The 21,986-nt window shown below is 41.8% G+C and overlaps 1 protein-coding gene across 2 annotated transcripts; it reads right to left on the reverse strand.

The window, feature by feature from the left end:
- Positions 1–5,900: 5,900 nt before the first annotated feature.
- LOC119023501 (NLR family CARD domain-containing protein 3-like) lies at positions 5,901–21,979 on the reverse strand. Of its 2 annotated transcripts, none has more exons than XM_037105497.1 (13): positions 21,921–21,979; positions 21,539–21,629; positions 21,186–21,262; positions 19,414–19,546; positions 19,131–19,301; positions 18,622–18,735; positions 17,459–17,540; positions 17,148–17,379; positions 15,273–17,070; positions 14,770–14,943; positions 9,447–9,620; positions 9,100–9,146; positions 5,901–8,885 (listed from the first exon to the last, which is right to left on the reverse strand). In XM_037105497.1, exons 3-13 carry the CDS (start codon positions 21,226–21,228, stop codon positions 8,353–8,355), a joined length of 3,501 nt encoding a protein of 1,166 aa, XP_036961392.1. In that variant the 5' UTR covers positions 21,229–21,262; positions 21,539–21,629; positions 21,921–21,979; the 3' UTR covers positions 5,901–8,352. The 2 variants fall into 2 exon arrangements, with proteins under 2 accessions (XP_036961392.1, XP_036961382.1); XM_037105487.1 differs by lacking the exon at positions 21,921–21,979 and adding an exon at positions 21,353–21,403 and having other exon boundaries at positions 21,539–21,638.
- Positions 21,980–21,986: the final 7 nt, after the last annotated feature.

The following is a 21,986-nucleotide window of genomic DNA, read 5'->3' on the forward strand; positions in this document are numbered from 1 at the left end:
TCTCTAAGGCAAGTTCTGCTCATGTTCTCGTGCCAGTCTGCAGGAGAGAACACATCACAATCTGATCTGAGACCAGATTTAACCCTTGACGGTGTAAAAAACATCTTTACGAATCATTCTTGCTGTGAAGCTCGAGAAACGTTTTGTGACTTTCGATCAGCATGTGGGACAAAGATGACTTTTATTGGGGTTTCCTTGGGGTGAACTGTTCATTTAACTACCAGTGAAGGTGTGTATTTCTGATTCCACACCACCTTTAAAAGAGGAAAGTCAGTGCAAAAGGTCAAAAGGTGACTGAAGCTTTTCCACAGGTTGACCTCTGAACACTTTGCTCTCCCATCTGATCACTGAGGTAAAGCTGGAAAATAACATGGAATCTTTGAAATAACAAGTCGATTAAATAATCCTTGAAGCCAATAAGAACCAGAGATCTACAGAAACACAGCAGAGAAATAAGGTTGTATAGTTTGTTTACAATCTGTAATTTAACCATCATACTGTCCCACTAACTGATGGCTGGTTTGGGTCTGAACTCCAGATTCATGACAGTAACATCTTTGCTTCGATAAACATGGTACTTGGTGTTAGATGAACTCAGAGCTGGTTCTGTTCTGCCTGGACTCCTTTAAACTGTGAATCTAAGATCAATAAGGACACATTTTGGAGTAAAAGCCACAGCGTGATCGATATATTTTTGTTTTAATGTAGTAAAACAATTAAACATCCACACATTGTTTATCCGAGCTGTTTCAGTCAGCAGCTTTACTCCCCGTCAGCTCACAGGGAGTAAAGCTGCTGACTGCATGTTTTATTACCTGATTGATACTTCTGATCATTTTATCAGTCTGCTGATTGATTTAAAATCACAACACAATCAAATCAAAGAGGATCACAACAAAAACTGTGACAGAGCAGCTTCGTCACCACAGTTTAATCATGTGAACATGGAGGATAAGTGAGTTTATCAGTGAGTGTTGCTCTCGGTCCTCCTCTGTGGTTCTGTCCCACACAGCGAACAACCATCAGTCCAGTTTTTCCTCTGCAGGTTTCTGTTTGAGTGCCGCCTCAGAGCGCACCAAGCTCTTTATGGCTCTCTGCATCAGCCAGGTGGTCAGATGGATGGAGAGGAATGCTCCGCCGGCCACCCACAGCCAGTTCCTCCTGATCCAGCTCTGAGGCTTCATCCTGACCCGTCTGCAGGGGGGACAACCAACAGAAACTTTATTCATACACAAGGAGAGAAACTACAGAAGATGAAACTACACAGAACTGTTAACTGGACACTGATGAGCTTCAGAGAGAAGAGAAGTCATGAAAGCTAGTAAAACTATATTATATGTCGCAGCTCTCAGGATGAAGACAGCAAACAAGCGGTTCTGTGGTCCAGTGATCCGGCACCAGAACAAAGTTTACCATCGTCATATTACAGTTATTAATTACATCGTCACTGTGCAGCCTGCAAACAGCTGTGTATTCAAAATATGTTGTGTCTTTTCTTTCACTTGCTTTCATAATAAATGCCAGCAGAGGTTGTCGAGGACATTAAACGTCCTCACAGCAACACGGAGACTCATCTACTCACTAGTCCGTCTTTACAGGCACTTTAGTTCCACACTGTTCTAACTCTGACTTTACAACTTGGACACTGATCAGTTTATAGACAACCTGGATAGTAATTGTGCAGTAAGACTCTAAGTGGTGGAGACGTTTCAGTCATGTGACCGTGATGTCGTCTGTTTGTAGCCTAACATTAGCTTCTTACTGCTACACAGTTAATGTAGCTTCACACATCACAGAGTGGAGTTCATCTGTGGAGATTATCTGGATCAACAGAACCTGGACGGATCAGAACCCAGTTCACTGATCCCACAGAGGAACCAGAGAGATGCTAACTTCTATTATTTCCAGAAAGACATCATACTGCTGCTCTTTATCACAAGATGGAGATCGTGAAGTTATTGAAAAGATGACAGGATCAAGCCAACACCACCTTCATTTATTCCATTTACTTCCACCTTTGTATGAGGCTTTAAGATGTTATTAGAAAAAAAACATTTGATGAAACTGTAACAAGCTTTTAAGTTTAAAGTTCTGTTCCTTTAAACTGTGTAAAACCTGCACTGACTTTGTGTATATAGAATGAACTTTGCAATTACAGGAGTTGTCTTAGAGCATCACCTAGAGGACAGAAGAGGGACTGCAACTGAGCTCAGCCTGTTAACTGAGCACAGACCTGCAGGTGCTGCAGACTTCATACCTCAATCTGAGTTACTTGCTCTTGGCAGCAGCAGGAGCAGCAGGTGCAGCAGGTGCAGCAGGTGCAGCAGGAGCAGCAGGTGCAGCAGGTGCAGCAGGTGCAGCAGGTGGAGGAGGCGCAGCAGCAGCGGGACGTGTAACGTAGGCGACAATGCCGGGCTCCGGGATGAACTCCTCTCGGTCTTTACGCAGCAGTGGGTTTGCCTTTAGGTTGTACCAGCCCCAGTGGATCATCCCCAGACTCGTTCCCATCACAATCAACACCTTGTAGCTCTTCCAGAACTCCCGAAGGCCCATGACTGACCGGGACCAAGCTGGTGAAACACAGACGAGGATGAACGTCAGCGTGATCAACAATGGAGAACAGAAATGTGATTCTGTTGGTGTCATTAAACCCAAACACACTGACAACTCACACTGACAGTAATTTGTCTGGGAGATCTGTAGATCATATATCACTGAAGACATTTAACAGGTCCAAAAGATTTAATGAAAAACCAGAAGAGATGACAGACACCTTTATTTTCTTACAGATGCCGACTGGGATTTATAACTGTTCAGTTCAAAGTGAAGTTTATTATTTCAGAGCACTAAAAAGTTTGTATTTAAGATGCTCTGCTACAGATCTGTGTTTGATAATCATATATAAGAGACCACTGGGAAAAACTTAGATCATCTTTGAAACAATCAAAACAATAAATCAGTTTTTTTGAATGATAACGTTTCGAGGCTAAATAATTAATTAATTTGGCTGAACTACTGCAAAAGAATCATCACTTATTTTTCACAATACATTCTGAATATAAGTCTGTTGTCTTGCAAAAATAAAACTCCAAAGCTTCTCTGAAGAGAAAATGTGCTGATTTTCAGTCTAAGCCAGGTGTGCCTCACCTACAGGTAGCTGCTATGGGTTGACAGATGCAGTTTTTTCAGGGCCAATACAGATTATCAATAATAAATCAGACTGATAACAGATGACTGGAACTGATCGACACTTCAAATCAACCTTCAAGCTTGAGAATAATCTGTGAACAACTACGAACACCATAATTTCCTCAAGTGTTGTACTTGTGAACAAATAAACAGGTACTTTGCTTCAATATTTTAATTTTCTGCCACTTAATACTTTCATTTCATCTTATTTGATGAATTTAATCTGCTGGTCAGCTGTTACTATCATCACATTGTCTCAGATCAGAGCCAAAGTACATTTAAATTAATGTATTTAATCAGCAGTCAGACACAGAAACACTGATAATCAGCCAACCAACTGTTATATTACAACGCAAACCTGCTAACTGTTCAGCTACATGCTCCACTGAAGCTCCAAAACAACGAGGAACACGTTGAACTGAACAGTAAAGTTTAAATAACACGCAGTTATCTAACCTGCTAACAGGGAGCTAGCAGGGCTAGCAGCGTCATGATGCTAACAGGCTGCTAGCTGCTAACTGTCAGGCTCGTCTGTTGTCTGTTTGAACCGCCGAGCAGCACAAATCAAACTTTACTCTTCATTAAAGTAATAATCGAGTGTGTGAGGACATGAACGAACAGCGCTCACCTTCAAAGATCAGCCGCCGCTCCTGCGCCGGGCATCATGTCCGGACCCCGGAAGTGAAGCTGCCCGACCAGCTGCCTGAACGGATTTACCACCGGAGTTAAGGTTAAAATCAACAAAATGATTTAAAGAGCAAATAATTTAATGTAAAGCGTGTTTATTCATTGTACATCGTTTGAGTGTTTTAAGAGAGCAAACGAAGAAGGCGATGATTTTATTAGGTTTTACAGTCAGGCAGCCGTGAAATCTGTCACGTGACTTTTATTGACGGACGTTTTGTCCTTTTATAAAAATGAATAAATCTATGTTTTTAAATGTTCGTTTTCACTCTTAAACAAATTAAAAATAAGCCAATAATTAAAATACAATAATTAAAGGTTAATTATTATTTTCATATTATCAACCATGTAGCGGATGTCACTGCATTAATGTTGTTACCTATTCGACCTACATGTAGATACAATGAGCCTTATTTATATGGAAATGAAACACAAATTAAGGCGGCAGAGTTTAACAGATGTATTTTGAATTTAAATTTGTCAGAAACGTGAGATTAAAATATGGTTTTAAAGTATTTAACATCTTAATTGTTAAAATCAATGTATAAATTATAATGTATAAGATTAATGGTTGATAAATCTTATTTTGCAGGACATATTTGTACAAATATATGTTTAAATATATGTTTTATATATAGAATATATAGAACTGCTTGTTTTTCTTATTCACTAATGTTATGTTGGTTTGTTTGTCTAAGAAAATGTTCACGTTCTAAATAAAGATTTCAGTCAATCAATAGATGAAAAATATTGTTTTCACCTGTCTGCTCTCCTGAAGTGGACACCTTGCATGAAAAGTTTAACAAAGTTTTCAAGGTTAATTTATTTAGCATTTTACAAACCAGGTCGCACAACGAGATTTAGCATCCGTTCCTTTATGTCTCATCAGAGAATCAGAACAAAACTAAACTTCCTGTCCTCACTTCTTCAGCTCTGTAACAGTGTGTTAATAAGTGTTGCTGGGTCTCGTCTTCATCACAATAAATCATAGGACATATTTCAGAGCATCTCTACTGCTCTGCAATATGTCCTGTGATCAATCACCGTTTCTACTTTAATTCTGGAAACTACTGAACAAACACTTTTCTAATTAAAGGCTCTGTTCAGTACTAGAACAAGATATTCAACCTTGTTGTTGAGAAATCATTCAAAGATTAAGGACATAAAACAATAACTTGATTCTGGTTATATTGGCCAAGTTATTGTAATCATATTACAATATTGCATATTTGTTCAATGTTAAATAACTTTTTTTAACAGTATAAATACAGATAATTTATTATGTGCTTTACTACCAGAACATTATTTTAAAGTATTGAGACTCAGAACATGCCAACAACATGATTATTTACACACAGATGATGGAAATGAACCAGAAATAACTAGAATGAAAAGCAATCTTTGATGCTCAACTTCATGAACAATAATAACTCATCTCAGTTATAAAAACTGTGGAATCATATTTGTAAAAAATGAAATGATCAGTACACATTTTTACACTCACCTGATTTTAAACCTTTTGAAGTGTGTGTGTGTGTGTGTGTCCTACAAAGACACTGAGGAACCAAATGACCTGAACCAGAACCCAAATCCAGGATAAAGAGGTTGAGTGAATGTGGTGTTGAAGGTGTGGAGGTGGATCAGTGAGTCAGAGACTCTGTAGAAGGACAGAGTGCCAGCAGGACAGTCCACATACACTGCTACTCTGTTAGAGACAGAGGAGGAGGAGGAGGAGGAGGAGGAGGAGGAGGAGGAGGAGGAGGAGGAGGAGGAGGAGGAGGGGAGGTCTGTTCTTCTGTTATTGTGCCAGACACAGTAACTACCACCATCAGAGCACAATATGCAGCATATTAATCCACAAACATCAGATCGTAGCGTCCTCAACACATATATGACATATTACTCCAGTGATTTATTAGGAGGAAAATGAATCCAATCAAATGAATCAGTTTTACTTTTAAAAGCTGTGAATTCTGATTACATTGACCTCCATCTCTGTCGTAAAGGAAAACACAAATACAAATGACTTAATTCAAGATATTTATTGAACTCTTCAGGGACATGGAAGATGGATGAGCACCAATAAACATGTATTCATATGTACATATATACAGTTAGAGTAGATAAATGATAAGACAAGAATTAATTGTAAATTCAGTCATTAAACTGTTGTAGACAGGATGAATTAAATAATAATATCCAAAATTATTCAAAACTGAAAAAGGGGGAACACTTCACCACGATCAGTAAAAGCAACAATCATTTAAGAATGAGCTCTTCATCAGCTCTCCAACAGAACACATGAAGATGGTTATTTCCTTCTTTGGTGGTGGATGAGCTGATGATGAGGTGAACTTCTGGGAAAGTGCTGAGCCTGACAGGATCAGGCTAAGACCAGGTCTGTCTGAGGCCACGGAGGAGACACAGCATGTGTTCTTCTGTCTGCTTGTGTTCAGTGACAGGCTGCACAGTTGTGATGCATGAAGCCAAAAACACTTCAAAAGTCAGAAAGTGAACTAACTATAAAGGAGGATCACAACATTCAGGATGTCAAGGAATTTATAACATAACACAGAGTAACAAAACATAACTAATAAACATGTTCATATCTGTAGCTAAGGATTATATAACAGAGGAGCACATATTCAATAATACAAGATAACAGAAGTCAAATCATTAGCAAATCATACTGGTGACTATCTGATACACTCATGTCACACTGACATGATATCATTGTGTTATCACTGTGCTACTACCAAAACTCATCAGAGTGGAATCCTGTAAATCATGATTACATGATCTGAAACACAAGATAAATATATTTATACATCAGTAGATAGAAAGAGACATTTCAGACTCTTGTGGTGAGGAAAGGAGAGGAGCAGGACGAAACACACTCCAACAGGAATGTTGCTCACCACACAGTTTACAGCCCTGGAGAGGTTAAATGGTTCATCTGTGTGGATGTAGTCTGTTTCTAAATAGTGAATCAAATCTGCTTCCATCCTCTAAACCTGAGATCCCAAACTGATGTGAAAAGACGTTATTTCAATCAGAAGAGACATGTGAATGAGAAAGTCAAATGTTTATCCTGACAGATGATGTGAGATGATGAAGTGTTGACAGAACGTCTTTGGCTCTTGGACTCTACAGGGAGATTTTGAAATGGAGGTCCATCTGCACATAACAGCAGCTCTATCAATTTTACATTTACATTTTAGGGCATTTAGCAGACTCTTTTGTTAAAAGTGACTTACAGTGGTTCATGCACCCCCATTTGCTGCCAAAACAGCCCTGACCCATCGAGGCATGGATTCCACTAGACCACTGAACGTGTGCTGTGGTATCTGGCGCCAAGATGTTAGCGACAGATCCTTTAAGGCCTCTAAGTCGTGAGGTGGGGCCTCCATGGATTGGACTCTAATGTTAGATTGGACTGAGATCTGGGGAATTTGGAGGCCAAGTCAACACCTCAAACTCGTTGTTGTGCTCTTCAAACCATTCCTGAACCTTTTTTGCTTTGTGGAATGGTGCATTATCCTGCTGAAAGAGGCCACAGCCATCAGGGAATACCGTTTCCATGAAAGGGTGTACATGTTCTGCAAAAATGCTTAAGTACATGTCAAAGTAACATCCACATGGATGGCAGGACCCATGTTTTCCAGCAGAACATTGCCCAAAGCATTACATTGCCTCCGCCTCCTTCTTCCCATAGTGCAACCTGTTGCCATGTGTTCCCTAGGTAAGCGACGCACACGCACCCGGCCATCCACGTGATGTAAAAGAAACCGTGATTCATCAGACCAGGTAACATACTAACATTGCTCTGTGGTCCAGTTCTGATGTCCACGTGCCCATTGTTTGCACTTTAAGTGGTGGACGGGGTCAGGGTTAGGGTTACACAGAAGACTGCAATGCACTGTGTGTTCTGACACCTTTCTATCAGAACCAACAATTTGAGCAACAGTAGCTTATCTGTTGGATTGGACCACATGGGCCAGCCTTCGCTCCCCACGTGCATCAGTGAGCCTTGGTCACCCATGACCCTGTTGCCAGTTGACCACTGTTCCTCCCTTGGACCATTTTTGATAGATGCTCACCACTGCAGACCGGGAACAACCCACAAGAGCTGCAGTTCTGGAGATGCTCTGACCCAGTTGTCTAGCCATCACAATTTGGCAATGCTTGCCCATTCAACACATCAATTTGGAGGACAATATGTTCACTTGCTGCTGAATATATCCTACCCACTAACAGGTGCCATGATGAAGAGATAATCAGTGTTACTCACTTCACCTGTCAGTGGCCAAAATGTTATGCCTGATCGGTGTACATTCATACACCGATGGTGGTGGCTGCCATGCAAGTGCCGACCAGCACATCAGGAGCAGTTGCAGCACGTTGACCAAGAAGAGACAAAACATCTAAACCCGAGTGTGTGTGTGTGTGCGCGCGCATGTGTGTGTATGTGTTTCCCTCCTACAGACACACCGAGGAACCTGATGACCAAAATCTGAACCCAGGACAAAGAGGTTGAGTGAATGTGGTGTTGAAGGTGTGGAGGTGGATCAGTGAGTCAGAGACTCTGTAGAAGGACAGAGTGCCAGAAGGACAGTCCACATACACTGCTACTCTGTTAGAGGAGGAGGAGGAGGAGGAGAAGGAGGAGAGGACTGTACTTCTATTACTGTGCCAGACACAGTAACTACCATCATCAGAGCAGCCCAGACTCCAGGACTGATTATTCCATCCAAACAAACAGTCATCACCGTTTCCTCTCCTGCTGATTCCTCTGTAACTCACTGATATAAGAACCCTTCCTCTCCACTCGACCTCCCAGTAACAGCGACCAGTCAGATCATTTCTACACAGCAGCTGAGGCCAGGAGTCAAACCTCTCTGGATGATCAGGATATGGCTGCTCCTCTGACACATACGTCACCTTCCTGTTGTTGTCAGACAGTTTGAGGTTTCTGTTTACTGTGTTTGTGTCCACTGTGAGTTCACAGACATCTGATGGAGAGAACAAGACACAATACAGCAGCAGTTTATCATCTAACACAGCTGATGATTTATTTCTTGCTTTATTAACAGACTGACTGTTAATTAGATCAAATCTTTTTGGATCTTCTTTCAAACTGTTGAATGCAGATGCACAAGCTTTTGATTTAAACTACTTTAACATGTGCTGCCTTGTTTTCATAAATCAAAGTGAACACACACTTACATTTCCTCACACCAGGTTTCAGCCTCTGCTCTCCACCATGTTCCACCCTGGAGGGAGAAACAAAGTCAGAAGTCATCAATGATCTTCATAAAGCTTCACTCAGATCACCATTAAGACAAAACAGCTGCATTTATAAAACAAACATACATACACACACTCAAACTTTACATCAAATATTCACAAACAACAACTAAATAATTAAAAGGTCAGACAAAAATATCTCTTCCCATCTCAGTGTGGACTGGGACTCTCAGCAGATCAGTTACCGTCTTCACTGTTATCGCCAGTCCTCAGCTTGTCAGTGTGACAGAGAAACAGTGTCTGAGCTCCTTTATGTTTGTTCATACCAGATAGTGTTCAGTCTCCAGTCTGGATCCTTGAGTCCATCCAACAGCAGCTTCACTCCTGAGTCTCCTGGATGATTGTAGCTCAAGTCCAGCTCTCTCAGATGGGAGGGGTTGGATCCCAGAGCTGAGGCCAGAGAAGTACAGCCTTCCTCCGTGATCAGGCAGCCTGACAGTCTGGACACACACACACACACACACACACACACACACACACACACACACACACACACACAGATTTATGCAACATTTGTTTTTTTAATCTATTCTTTCCTCGTCAGAATTTCAAAGCTTTGAAATTTGACCACTTAGGCAGCACAAGAAGTTGTTAAACACAAAATGGACATACTAACAAAAAGTTCATATTTTGTGCTCATCTAAGCAAACAGTTGCCATCTTCTGTTGAATCTAGACAGAGCTAGCACAGTGGAGAAGAAGAGCAAATGTGAGCTGCAGTTTGTGAAAATATTGGATTTATGAATTATCTACACCTCAGGAAAATCTCTCTTCACCATTCTCAGGCAACAGAATCTGTGAGATCATAAAATCAGCTGTGAAGATTGTGACTGAATCACAGAGTGCTGAGGTTTGTATTGGAAATTATCCTTTGTGAGGTAGAGAGTAGCTAAGTCTCCAAAGAATTTTAGACTTAGCATGATGAATCAGATCTCTTTAATATGTGCCGCGTGAAGGGAAGACAAGAGTGTTCTCTCTCATCCCCAAAATGTAACTGACTTAAGTAAAAAAAGGGAGAGGGTTACCAGCATTTACACACGTCATTAATCATCTCTTCCCCAAAACAACTTCCCTCTGAGGTTTTGGTTGATCATGCCTTTCTAAGGCAAATAACCCTGTGGTGTTTGATTAGGACAGTAAATGTAATCTTATCTACCTTCCTGTAACACCTCATGTAGAGAGAAATGCCCCTTATGTGACTTTCTGACACTTCCATCAAAATGTATTCTCCCCTCTTCCTCTCACATCCTGATCATTTTCTTTACAGCACATTGATTACTTTATGTAAAACTATGTCATTTCTCACAGGTTAAAAAGGAGCAACGTCTCCACCAACTCTTAGGATAAATATCTGTGTGATGTTCCATTTTCTTCAGCAGCTAGTTTCTCACTGTGTCTCTCAGCTGTTTGCTGCGGGGCAGGTAGTGTACAGAGGGTCTGTCAGAGCTTGTTTGACGAAAACAGCTGCTGCTGGAAAAGGTGACTGAATGAAAACAGTAAAGTTGTGTGTTGTAAAAGCATTTCAAATGTATCCATTTACACCAAAAAACACAATATTTCATTCAAGATAGTTCTTGTTTGGTAAAAGCTCCTCATCCACCACAGTGCTAGCTATAACTCATGTTATGGCAGTCATGAGGGGCAACGGAGAATTTTTTTTTTCTGGTGACCTATTTTCTAACTTCTAAAAGTTTTTTTTTCAAGAGAATAGAAGAGCTTTCCGTGAGAGACTTTCCTGATTTTCAGAAAATAAGGCTAATTTCTGTTCTTGTTATCATCGGCTGTGGCAGTTGAGGTTTTTTGTTGTTTCTTATCCCCCCCCCCCCTTCCCGCCAAACCTCACCTTCTCCTTTCCCTGCGTGTGTCTGTGGGTAAGGCAGCAGTGTTTGCAGCAGTGGAAAGCGCACTGGCAGATGGTCCACTAATCAACCTCTGCTATTTAACCCTGGTTTCAGCTCCAATCCAGTGCTAGATTGTTTTGTCCTGTATGGTGATTAGATCAGTGCTCTATCTATCGTCACAGCATATTTCCAGAGTGATTTCATGTCTTGATGTCACCACCAGACAACCCAGCCTGCCTGCTGGCCCTCACAAAGGCATCGTGAGAGACGTTAATGTACGGATCTTTCCAAGCTACTCCATTCCTATGACAAAAGTTTTGAAAGGAAAGGTGAAGAATTCCACTCAGGTTAAGGAGAGGATCCAAGCCACAATTGTTCACAGGGATGGTAAGCAGCTGGTTGTCTTACTTCCAGTAGAAGACCAAATGGACAGCGGTGCATCCGGAGACAAAGTTCAAACCTAGAGGTCAAAGTTTGACTTCAAAGTGGCGATCTTCCAAGTGTTTCCATTGGAAGGTCGAGTGGGAGGTGTCAAGTCAAACTGGAATGAGAAAAAACTGGAAAACTGGAATGAGAAAAATATCACGAGAAATTGTAAAAGCGCACGGGACTGAAAATGGGCGGAACCGATGTGCCTGCCGAGTCCCACCCGGGGCTTTTAAGAGGGCACACAGCACCGGAAGCGGGGAGCAACAGAAGATGGCTTGCTGTCACAAACTTGAGCAGTAGTAAGTCGAGACTGTGCCACGATTGCCACTAAAGGCATGCAGGACTGATGGTCTACAGCACCCGATTGGCAGCCGGTAAGGAACTGAGCTCTGGATGAACGGGAAGAGACGTAATCTGCCGCTGATGCAGATAACGTTAGCTTAGCTTTAGCCGCACGGTCGGCAGCGAGAGACTCTATTTAACCCTTTAATGGTGTCGGTAGTGTTTGTTATTCAGGTGAAGTGTGTCCTGCTTGTGTGTGGTAGAAATCATGGTGAAGATAATGTGAACTTATTTCTAATGCTTTAACATTATGTATGGTGCTGGTTTGAATAATTTCACTTAAGTACTGGGATAAAATAATTGTGGTAAAATGTTTAAATAATTGCACTCTAGACACACTGTAAAATAATTATGAGAAAGTGTTTGTATAATGTGTGTACTATAAAAATGGTTAAAATACGATAAATACTATAGAAAAATATATAAAAACTGGGTTAAAAAATGGCTTGATAAATATGATAAAATGTGTTAAAAAGCAGTTAAAGATCCACATGATATTAAGCTAAAGAAAAAAAAGTAACAGTGTATATTATTTATATTTTCATGGAATGTACAGATGTGTAATTTTCTATTTATTATATTCGATCACAGTAATTTGTATATTTTCTTCTTTTGTGGTTTGAAGGTTTTTCACCTGCTAAGATACCAAACTGCTAAAATCCACAATCCAAATACCTTTTAAAGAAGTGGCTGAAGAAATGAAAATGGAACTGCCAAAATAAAAGGAGGAAAAATGGAAAAGAAGTTTGTGGTTATTGAGTGAAATCCAGTTCATCATCTCGGGGTAGACTAATCAGGTCCCTTTCAAGCAGGGAATCTGCACAAAAACATTAAAAGGCTTGACAGTGTCAGCTACTCTTTCATGAACACTGCCCCAAATAAATACTGTTAAATTGATTTCAAGCCTCTGGCCTCTGCATTTCGGGTCCAAACAAATCCTCACCAGCACAGAACAATCTGGCCAAATGGACCCAGTGGTGACCAGACACCTGTGTTATGCCATTACCTCACAAGGAGTCATGGTTGGACACCATGAGCAGACTCTCCGGGAAGTGATGGATACTTTATGTGGCTTAATTTCCAGTGTAACACAACTTGGAGGCTGCATGGCCAAGGTGTGCACCCAACTGATTTAATTCTTTTCTGATACCAACCTTTTACCTCCACCTGCTGCACCCTCACTTGCAACTGTGGCCAATCTAATTTAAGATTGCACAATCCTCATATCACCTGGTCTAGTTCCAGAATAGTGAGTTTGAGTGTTCACTGCCACTCTGCTGGCTTCCTCCTGTAGTCATTTGACTCCTGCCATTCCAGAAGCTAGTGACCTCTCCTCAGTCCCCTCTGACTATCATGACCTTTGTGACATATTTAGTCATAGTTAGACTGTGCACCCTCTACCACCTCACCGACTTTACGACTATGCCATCGACCTGCTTTAAGGTGCCACTTTTCTAGCAAGCTTGCTCTACAACCCCACCCATCCTGAACAAGACACCATGGAGGGCTTTATAAATGACTCCCCCGCTGTCAGACTCATTCGCCCGTCCTCCTCACCAGTATGGGCGGGGTTTTTCTTTGTGCAGAAAAAGGATGGCTCTCTCTGATCTTGTATTGACTATAGAGGGCTTGACGACATCACTATTAAGAACAATGCCTATTACCCCTCATAGACACCACCTTTGGACTACTTCATCATGCCACCATCTTCTCCAAGCTAGATCTACGCAATGCATATCATCTGGTGCGTATTCCCGAGGGAAGACAAATGGAAGACATCCTTCAATACTCCCCTTGGCCACTTTGAAAATTTGGTCATGCCCTTCGGCCTCACCAACAAGCCTGCTGTCTTCCTAACCCTCATCAATGACATCCTCCATGACATGCAGAGCCAATTTGTTTGTATATTTCAATCAATTTTTTTAATCTTTTCTTCTTCTTGAGGTTCTTCAATGAGTGGGGGCAGATGAGGATTGACCCCTTTAAGGTGCAGGTGGTGGCTGACTGGCCGGCCTTGGAGAGCCATAAGCAACTGCAATGCTTGCTGGGTTTTGCCCTTTTCTATCGACTTTTTATTTGTGACTACAGTACTGAGGCAACACCCCTCACCCAGCTCATTTACACCAAGCTCATCCTTTCCTCTTTTGGACCAACCATAAAAACCTTGCCTATCTATGCTCAGCAAGGCCCACTGGGCATTCCTTCTGGGTCGGTTCAACTATACCTTCACTTCTGCCCCATCTACAGTAACATCATACTAATGCCCTCTCTCATAAGTTCTCCATCTCCGCAGAAGGGACTCTCATCAAACTGATCCTTCCCCCCAAGCATTTGGTGGCCGTAGGTGGGACTTGAAACGGTATACACCGACACCAAGGAGTTCCACTCTGCCTGCTTGGCCTGTGCCCAAGGCAAAGCCTCTAATCTTGCCTGTACTACTGACCCTGGCCCCACATCACCGTGGATTTTGTCACAGGTCTGCTGCCCTCTAATGGTAACATGGCTTTACTCACTATTGTGGCTGTACATTTTTTCCTCCTGCCTAGACTCCCATGTGCTCTAGAGACCACTATCCTGCTAGACCTAGATATCTAAAAGCTCAACGGGATCCCTATGGACATTGCGTCAGACAGAGACCACAATTTATTTTCCAGGCATGGAAGGCCTTTTTCAAGACAATCCATGCGTTGGTCTACTCGGGCAATCACCCTCAGATCAATGGGCAGACGGAGCAGACAATTCGGGACTTGGAGTCAGCGCTGCTCTGTGAGAGACATACGGTCTGAGGATTTATGTGGTGCTCGTAAATTTTGTGCTGGTGCTCGTTAAATTTTCAGTCAAGAGCACCAGTGCTCGGAGTGGCAGAAGTTAGTCTGGAGCCCTGCTACAGATGTTGAATGTTATCATCTAAATAGACTAAAACTTGTTTATACAGCAACATTAAAAGGTTCTTTCTTAAACAGAAGCCGAATCCTGACCTGAGAGTCTCCAGTTTACAGTGAGGACTCTTCAGTCCAAAAGACAGCAGCTTCACTCCTGAATCTTGCAGATCGTTGTTACTCAGGTCCAGCTCTTTCAGACTAGAGGACACGGAGCTGAGAACCGATGACAGAGCATCACAGCTTCTCTCCAACAGATTACAGCCACTCAACCTGAAGGGAAATTAGTGACAAAGACAAACACACAATACTGTTTTCGTCTTATACAATGTAAAACACAACACATTCATGGGTTTCCTGGCTGAGTCTTTATAGTCTCAGGTATATTACTGCAATCGCTCAACAATTTATACAATTAAATGAACTAACTAAATTATACTCATATCTTTGGGATTTAGTCTGACCTGAGCAACAAAGTGACAGAGTTGCTCAACTGATCAACTAATCAATCTGATCACATAATCTTTGGGCTTTTATTTAATTGATATTTGATAAGTGGAAAAAAAAACCCTATATGTGTGATACAGTATCTGTTCACTTACAGAGCTTTGTTGGAGGCTTTGACCACTGGCAGCAGCCTCAGAAGAGCCTCCTCTGAAGCAGAGTATTTCCTCAGATCAAACACGTCCAGATCTTTTTCTGACGACAGTAAGATAAAGCCCAGAGCTGACCACTGAGCAGGAGACAGTTTATCTGTGGAGAGACTTCCTGATGTCAGGTACTGTTGGATCTCCTCCACTAGAGAACCATCATTCAGTTCATTCAGACAGTGGAACAGATTGATGCTTCTCTCAGGAGACAGATTCTCACTGATCTTCTTTTTGATGTATTTCACTGTTTCCTGATTGGTCTGTGAGATACTTCCTGTGCGTGTCATCAGACCTTGTAGGAGAGTCTGATTGGTCTGCAGTGAAAGACCAAGGAGGAAGCGCAGGAACAAGTCCAGGTGTCCATTTAGACTCTTTAAGGTCTCGTCTACAGCACTCTGGTAGAAATTTGCTGGTTTAGGTTTGTCTCCAAGTAGTTTAGACCACCGGGAGTTTTGTTTTCCCTCTGCCACCAGATTGACTCCAGAGTTCATGAATCTCACATGTACATGAAGAGCAGCCAGAAACTCCTGAACACTCAAATGGACGAAGCAGAACACCTTGTCCTGGTACAGTCCTCTCTCCTCTTTAAAGATCTGTGTGAACACTCCTGAGTACACTGAGGCTGCTCTGATATCGATGCCACACTCTGTCAGGTCTGATTCATAGAAGATCAGGTTGCCTTCCTGCAGCTGCTCAAAAGCCAGCTTTCCCAAAGACTTAATCATCTTCCTACTCATTTTATTCCAGTGTGGATCTGTCTCAGCTCCTCCATCATACTTGACATTCTTCACTTTGGACTGAACTAACAGGAAGTGGATGTACATCTCAGTCAGGGTCTTGGGCAGCTCTCCTCCCTCTCTGGTCTTCAACACATCCTCCAGAACTGTAGCAGTGATCCAGCAGAAGACTGGGATGTGGCACATGATGTGGAGGCTTCGTGATGTCTTGATGTGGGAGATGATTCTGCTGGCCTGCTCCTCATCTCTGAATCTCTTCCTGAAGTACTCCTCCTTCTGTGGGTCAGTGAACCCTCTGACCTCTGTCACCATGTCAACACACTCAGGAGGGATCTGATTGGCTGCTGCAGGTCGTGTGGTTATCCAGAGGCAAGCAGAGGGAAGCAGTTTCCCCCTGATGAGGTTTGTCAGCAGCACATCCACTGAGGTGGACTCTCTAACATCAGTCAGGATCTCAGTGTTGTGGAAGTCCAGAGGAAGTCGACACTCATCCAGACCGTCAAAGATGAACACAACCTGGAACTCTTCGAAGCTGCAGATTTCTTTGGTTTCAGTGAAGAAGTGATGAACAAGTTCCACCAAGCTGAACTTTTTCTCTTTCAGCACATTCAGCTCTCTGAAAGTGAATGGAAATGTGAACTGTATGTCCTGGTTCGCTTTGTCTTCAGCCCAGTCCAGAGTGAACTTCTGTGTGAAGACTGTTTTCCCGATGCCAGCCACTCCCTTTGTCATCACTCTTTTGATTGGTTCGTCTCTTCCAGGTGAGGATTTAAAAACATTTTCTTGTCTGATTGTTGCTTCTGGTCTGTGTGGTTTCCTGGATGCTGTTTCAATCTGTCTGACCTCATGTTCATCATTGACCTCTGCAGTCCCTCCCTCTGTGATGTAGAGCTCTGTGTAGATCTGATTCAGAAGAGTTGGGTTTCCTGCTTTAGCGATCCCCTCAAACACACACTGGAACCTCTTCTGAAGGTTAGATTTGAGTTGACGACGACAAAGTGCAGCAACAGTTTCTGAATGAAACACAACACATCAGTGAGTGGATGTTAGTGTGAAGAAGAAAAGAGTTTATTGAGGAAAATCCTCTTACTGCTCTGCAGACAGTCAGCCAGCTCCTCCTGCTTCATCCTCCTCAGGAAGTTCAGTGTGATCTTCAGAAATGCCTCTCTGCTGCTCCTCCTCTGCTCCTCCTCCTCACTGTCCAACACCTCCTCATCCTCACTCCTCTGCCTCTCTGAGTATTCTGGGTGATCTGGACTCAGAAGCTTCTGGAATTTCTTACACTCGTTCTTCACAAAGGTGACAAGGTTCTCCTCAAGATGCTGCAAAAGAGTAAAACTTCAAATGTTAATTGATACATTTCATTTGCAGCTGAAGTGAAGTTGTTGGACATTTACACACCTTAAATATGGAGTCCAGGTCTGTTGGATGCTGTTTGACAGACTGATATTCAGGAACCGCAGAACCTTTTTGTTGCTGAACTCTGGTAAGAACAAAATATGTGATATTTTCTCAATATAAACACATACACATGGTTGTGTCAGAGTGCTGCAACATTTCAATTATATGGTTTCCTGTGTCACATAATCACAATCAGCAACACTTTTCATATCATCGTCTGATGTTCACTCTCTACACATCACCTCTGCTGTCACTTTTTACTGTGAGCCAGGTTCATCATATAATCCTGCTCTGAATTTCTCACAGGATGACACTTAAAAGACTGAGTCACAAACATGTCATGTCTAAATGTACAAAAACTCAAAAAAGACTTTCACTGTCAAAGTAGAAAGACATTAAACTTAATCAATAATAAATATATTTTCGTGCTGTGTGAGAAGGGTTAGGGTTAAAACTCTCATTGACTGTTTTACCAACTAATTTGAATCATTTCCTTCAGTTCAGATCAGAGTCGTTGTCACTTTGTGTTTTTGTTGTCACTTCTTTTCCTGAACTATGTGACTGAATCACTGTTCACACAGCCCAGCAGTTGTCTTCAGTTCAGTACATTGTTCTGCCTGCTTGTCAGTTATAATTTCAGAGATCCTCAGATTTCTTGTCAGACTGTGACCCATAACCATGGACCTCAATTAAAAGCAGGCTGAACAGTCCTAGCTTGTACTTCTACTCAACCTCATTCTTTACTTCATCAATTCTTCTTTGCTCCTGACCCATTGCAGCATTCTCCATCTTGTATTAGACATTTTAAGTAATTGGCTGCAAAATGTGAGAAAAGACTGAAAAATGTTCATCACAAGTTTCCATAAGGTCCATAACTCAAATATATCACATTTACACTGACGCAGAAGATTTAAAAGCAACAAATCATCACCTTTTAGAAGATGGAACCCGAGAGAGATCAAATGATTTGATCTCATTTGATCACTTCCTTCTTGTATTTACTGCTGATTTCTGAGAAATCTTGAATACTAAATGTTTCTCTTCGAAGAAAACATTAAATCAGTGGAGTGTGAAAGTTGAGACCAGCTCACAGATCATTCTATATCAGAACTTGATAGAAGGAGAGCTGCAGAACAACAAACTCTTCTGGTTTACATTCTTACCTTTCTTCAGCAGAGTGGTCTCCATCCTTAAAGTTAACCGGCCAACTCATGGACCGGTCACTCTTCATGGACACTCCGCTGGGTGCAGGAGAGTCTGATCTCTGCTGCTGAACTCTGATAGAAACAGACAGACAAACAAACGCACATCTCAAACCTTCAACCACAAATTTATGTTCAAATGTATCAAAATCTAAAGTTGATTTAAAGAGAAGACATCCAGAAAAACCATCAGAGTTTGATTATCCAGTTTGGGACAATAACCAAAGTTCATATTATAAGATCATTCCTTCAGTTTGAAGCTACAACCCTTTTTAAAATGTGACATGATGAGATAAGAGGAGGTGGACAACATCACAAGAGACTTCTTTGAAAAGAAAAACAGTAAAGTAAAACACTGTCTGAATGTTATAAATGAAACGTTCCTCCAACAACAACATTGTTAGAACATGTAGAGAACATGACGAAATGTTACAGGAACGTTCCTGTTGGCTGGGACTATGTTGACTTACTGAGTCTCTGAAGACTTTTCTTTAAACTCTAATGGTTGTTTCATGGATGTGTCAGTCTTGATGGACACACAGCTGAATCCAGGTCCAGGCCCAGGTCCAGTTCCAGGCCCAGATCCAGGTCCAGGTCCAGGTCCAGGTCCAGGTCCAGGTCCTGGTCTCCGCTGCTCTGTGCTTCAACACAACACACACAGAGATTTGAGTGTGAATCCTGATGGTGCAGTGATTTGGGTGCTGAGCTGTGACATGGAGAAGAGTCATGGACAGTTAGAGATCCTCATCTCACCTCTGAGCTTTGGTCTGGCTGTCATGTTCCCCACACAGAGTGGTTTTAGAGGGAGGGACTCCCTCCTCTGTCTCCTCACACTGATTCATAGCAGAGCCCACCAGAGACTTTCTACCTCCATCTATAGGAAACACTGGAGCAGAGCTCAAACTGTCAGTTCATTCATTGATCAGCTGATTGACAGATCGTTACAGGACAGTATTTTGAATCAGTTACACTCATTTGTTTGCTTCAGAGTTCTTCAATGTCTTTATAATTTAAGCCTTTGTGTTGCTGGATTTCAGATGTATCAATAGTCTGAACAGATGATGGATTGCTAGAAAAACTGATGAAGCTAATTTGATACTGAAGATAATGGTCAGCAGAATCCTGAACTGAGAGAGAAGTAAATTCTTGTGAAACTGTTGATGCTGAATGGTCGTTAGCCAGTTTCAGCCAACTTGGCTGTGGTGAAGTCCTCAGTGAAGAAGGTGGACACCATTTCAGCCTATGCCTCCCTGCAGACTCTCCACTTTCTGGCCCTTAAGGTGACCTGGATCATGCCAGACAACACTGCTACTCCAGCTGCTCTCTCGACTGCCTACTCACTCTCACACTCCCCAAGACAAACAGGTCGAAGAGGAGGAACAGGGCTCCTCAGCACACCCATGTGGTCCCACCGGGTCCTTCCCCTGGAACACCTAACCAGATCTCCATTTGAATTCCTTTCTATCTTTTTATTGTTACTTTATCGATAGTGATCTGTTGTTCTTTCATTCTTGTGACAAATTAACTTATTGTAAGTCTTGCTGGATAAAAGCATCTGCTGAATGTCTTAAATGTAAATCTAAATGTAAGAAGCTTCTCATTGATCCATCAGGAGGAATCAGTTGAGTGGAACCTGCAGCCAGGAAGCCAATCACAGAGCAGCTGGTGTAGTTCTGCTGTCAGTCCACTAGATGTCCTCAGTCATCTGCAGTCAACTACAGAGCTGCTCAGTAAACACATGAACAGGCTTGTTTCCAGATGATCTGCTGACAGTTTCCCAGCAGCCTTCAGTCTGTACAGGAAGTCACAGAAACACTCACTTCCTGTCACATCTGATTCTGATGTATTAGAATGTTATCAGACCAGATATCACATTATATACAGTCTACAGCTGGTTTAATTATGACAGGGTCGCCTGTTGAAACTCTTCACAGACCATCTGTGATTCTGTTTGTGCTTCAACCTCCATTTTACAGAAACTCTCATCATATCAGTGTTCTGCTGTTGATAAATCAGCTGAGCAGACATGTTGCTCCTAAACTACATCAGTACACTGAAACAGTCAAACAGCAGAAAGAAGCACAAGACTTCATTATTAATCTGTCAGAATTACATCTGTACACATGACATGTTATAATGATTCACTGTTGTGTGTGTAGATCAGAGAAGTCAGAGAATTAACAGCTGATGAAGGTTCAGTCAAAGAATAACAAGTTTCCAGGCTGTCAGACCGGTTCTGACAGAAGCTCCTCTCTCAGCAGAGAGTCGCTCACATTACAGTCTCACTTGTTTCCTGCTGTTGATCAAATCAAACTCAGCACAAAAAGGCTTGTTTTGGTCTTAAAGTCACATCTCAGAGAACAATTAGTAAATTAACTCACGAGTGATTAAAACAGTAATTAACAGTGTTGAAAGAATTCATCTCTGCTCTCGTCTACAAGTTCATCATGTGTCCACAAAATCTAACAAATGACAGCAGAGTTTGTTCATCAGAGGTGAGTCATGTTACCTGTCACAGTTCTCACCTGTTAAAGTCCAGATGAGGTCAAAGAGTGGTTCTTCCTTCATCCACAGACTCTGACAGACGCTGCTGGTCTTCGCTCTGTTTTCATTCAGTAACAACACCATTAATGTTTGGTGGCTGAATTTAAAGAGTCCTTCACATGTTGTCACATCTTAATACACAACTCACATGCTGTATGTATGTTGAGAGAGTCGCTGGTTCTGCAGAACTGGACCTTCTCTTATTGTCACATTATAATATGAATAAAATCACAGTCAGACAGAAATGAAGACACAAACAGTCTGATAACACGAGTCTGTACAGGAGAAAAGACACAAATTACACATAAAACTGACATCAAAAACACACATTTACCTTTTTGTCTGCAGGCAGAAATCATGTGAGTCTCATGAGATGAAGTGAAAGAGACGAAGAGAGAAGTGACGCTGCTTTACTGGCTCTTTTCCTAAAGTAAGCAAAAGTTCTGTTTTTATAATCTTTCTAAGTTCCTTATTTTTTGTAAAAACATTTTTTTTCATAGAAAAACAGTTCACTTGGTTTCACACGTAAAATACTTTCAGTTTTTTTTTTAACTCCTCGGGCTATTTGTAAAGTTTTCACAGATGAAAAAAAAGACTTTGACAGATGATCATGTAAAGTGTTTTTACCACCAGCTGTCAGCTCATCAACACAGGAGAGAAAATCATTCAGATCAGACAGAAAATAGATCACCAGAGATAAAAACGTCTTCACTGACCCCTCAGGGCTTCCGTACCTCTCACCGTCCTCTAAACTGACGTCAGTAACATGAACTTTACTGGTA

The sequence above is a fragment of the Acanthopagrus latus genome, chromosome 1 (assembly GCF_904848185.1).
Source record: "Acanthopagrus latus isolate v.2019 chromosome 1, fAcaLat1.1, whole genome shotgun sequence".
NCBI lineage: Eukaryota > Metazoa > Chordata > Actinopteri > Spariformes > Sparidae > Acanthopagrus > Acanthopagrus latus.

Coding starts and splice junctions, on each gene's coding strand:
- LOC119023501 (XM_037105497.1), bottom strand. CDS start 21,228: ATGAAGGAAGAACCACTCTTTGACCTCATCTGGACTTTAACAG. Junction 17,071..17,147: donor GGCTGACTGTCTGCAGAGCA/GTAAGAGGATTT, acceptor TGTTTCATTCAG/AAACTGTTGCTGCACTTTGT. Junction 9,147..9,446: donor TGGAGACTGAACACTATCTG/GTATGAACAAAC, acceptor TTCTCCCTCCAG/GGTGGAACATGGTGGAGAGC.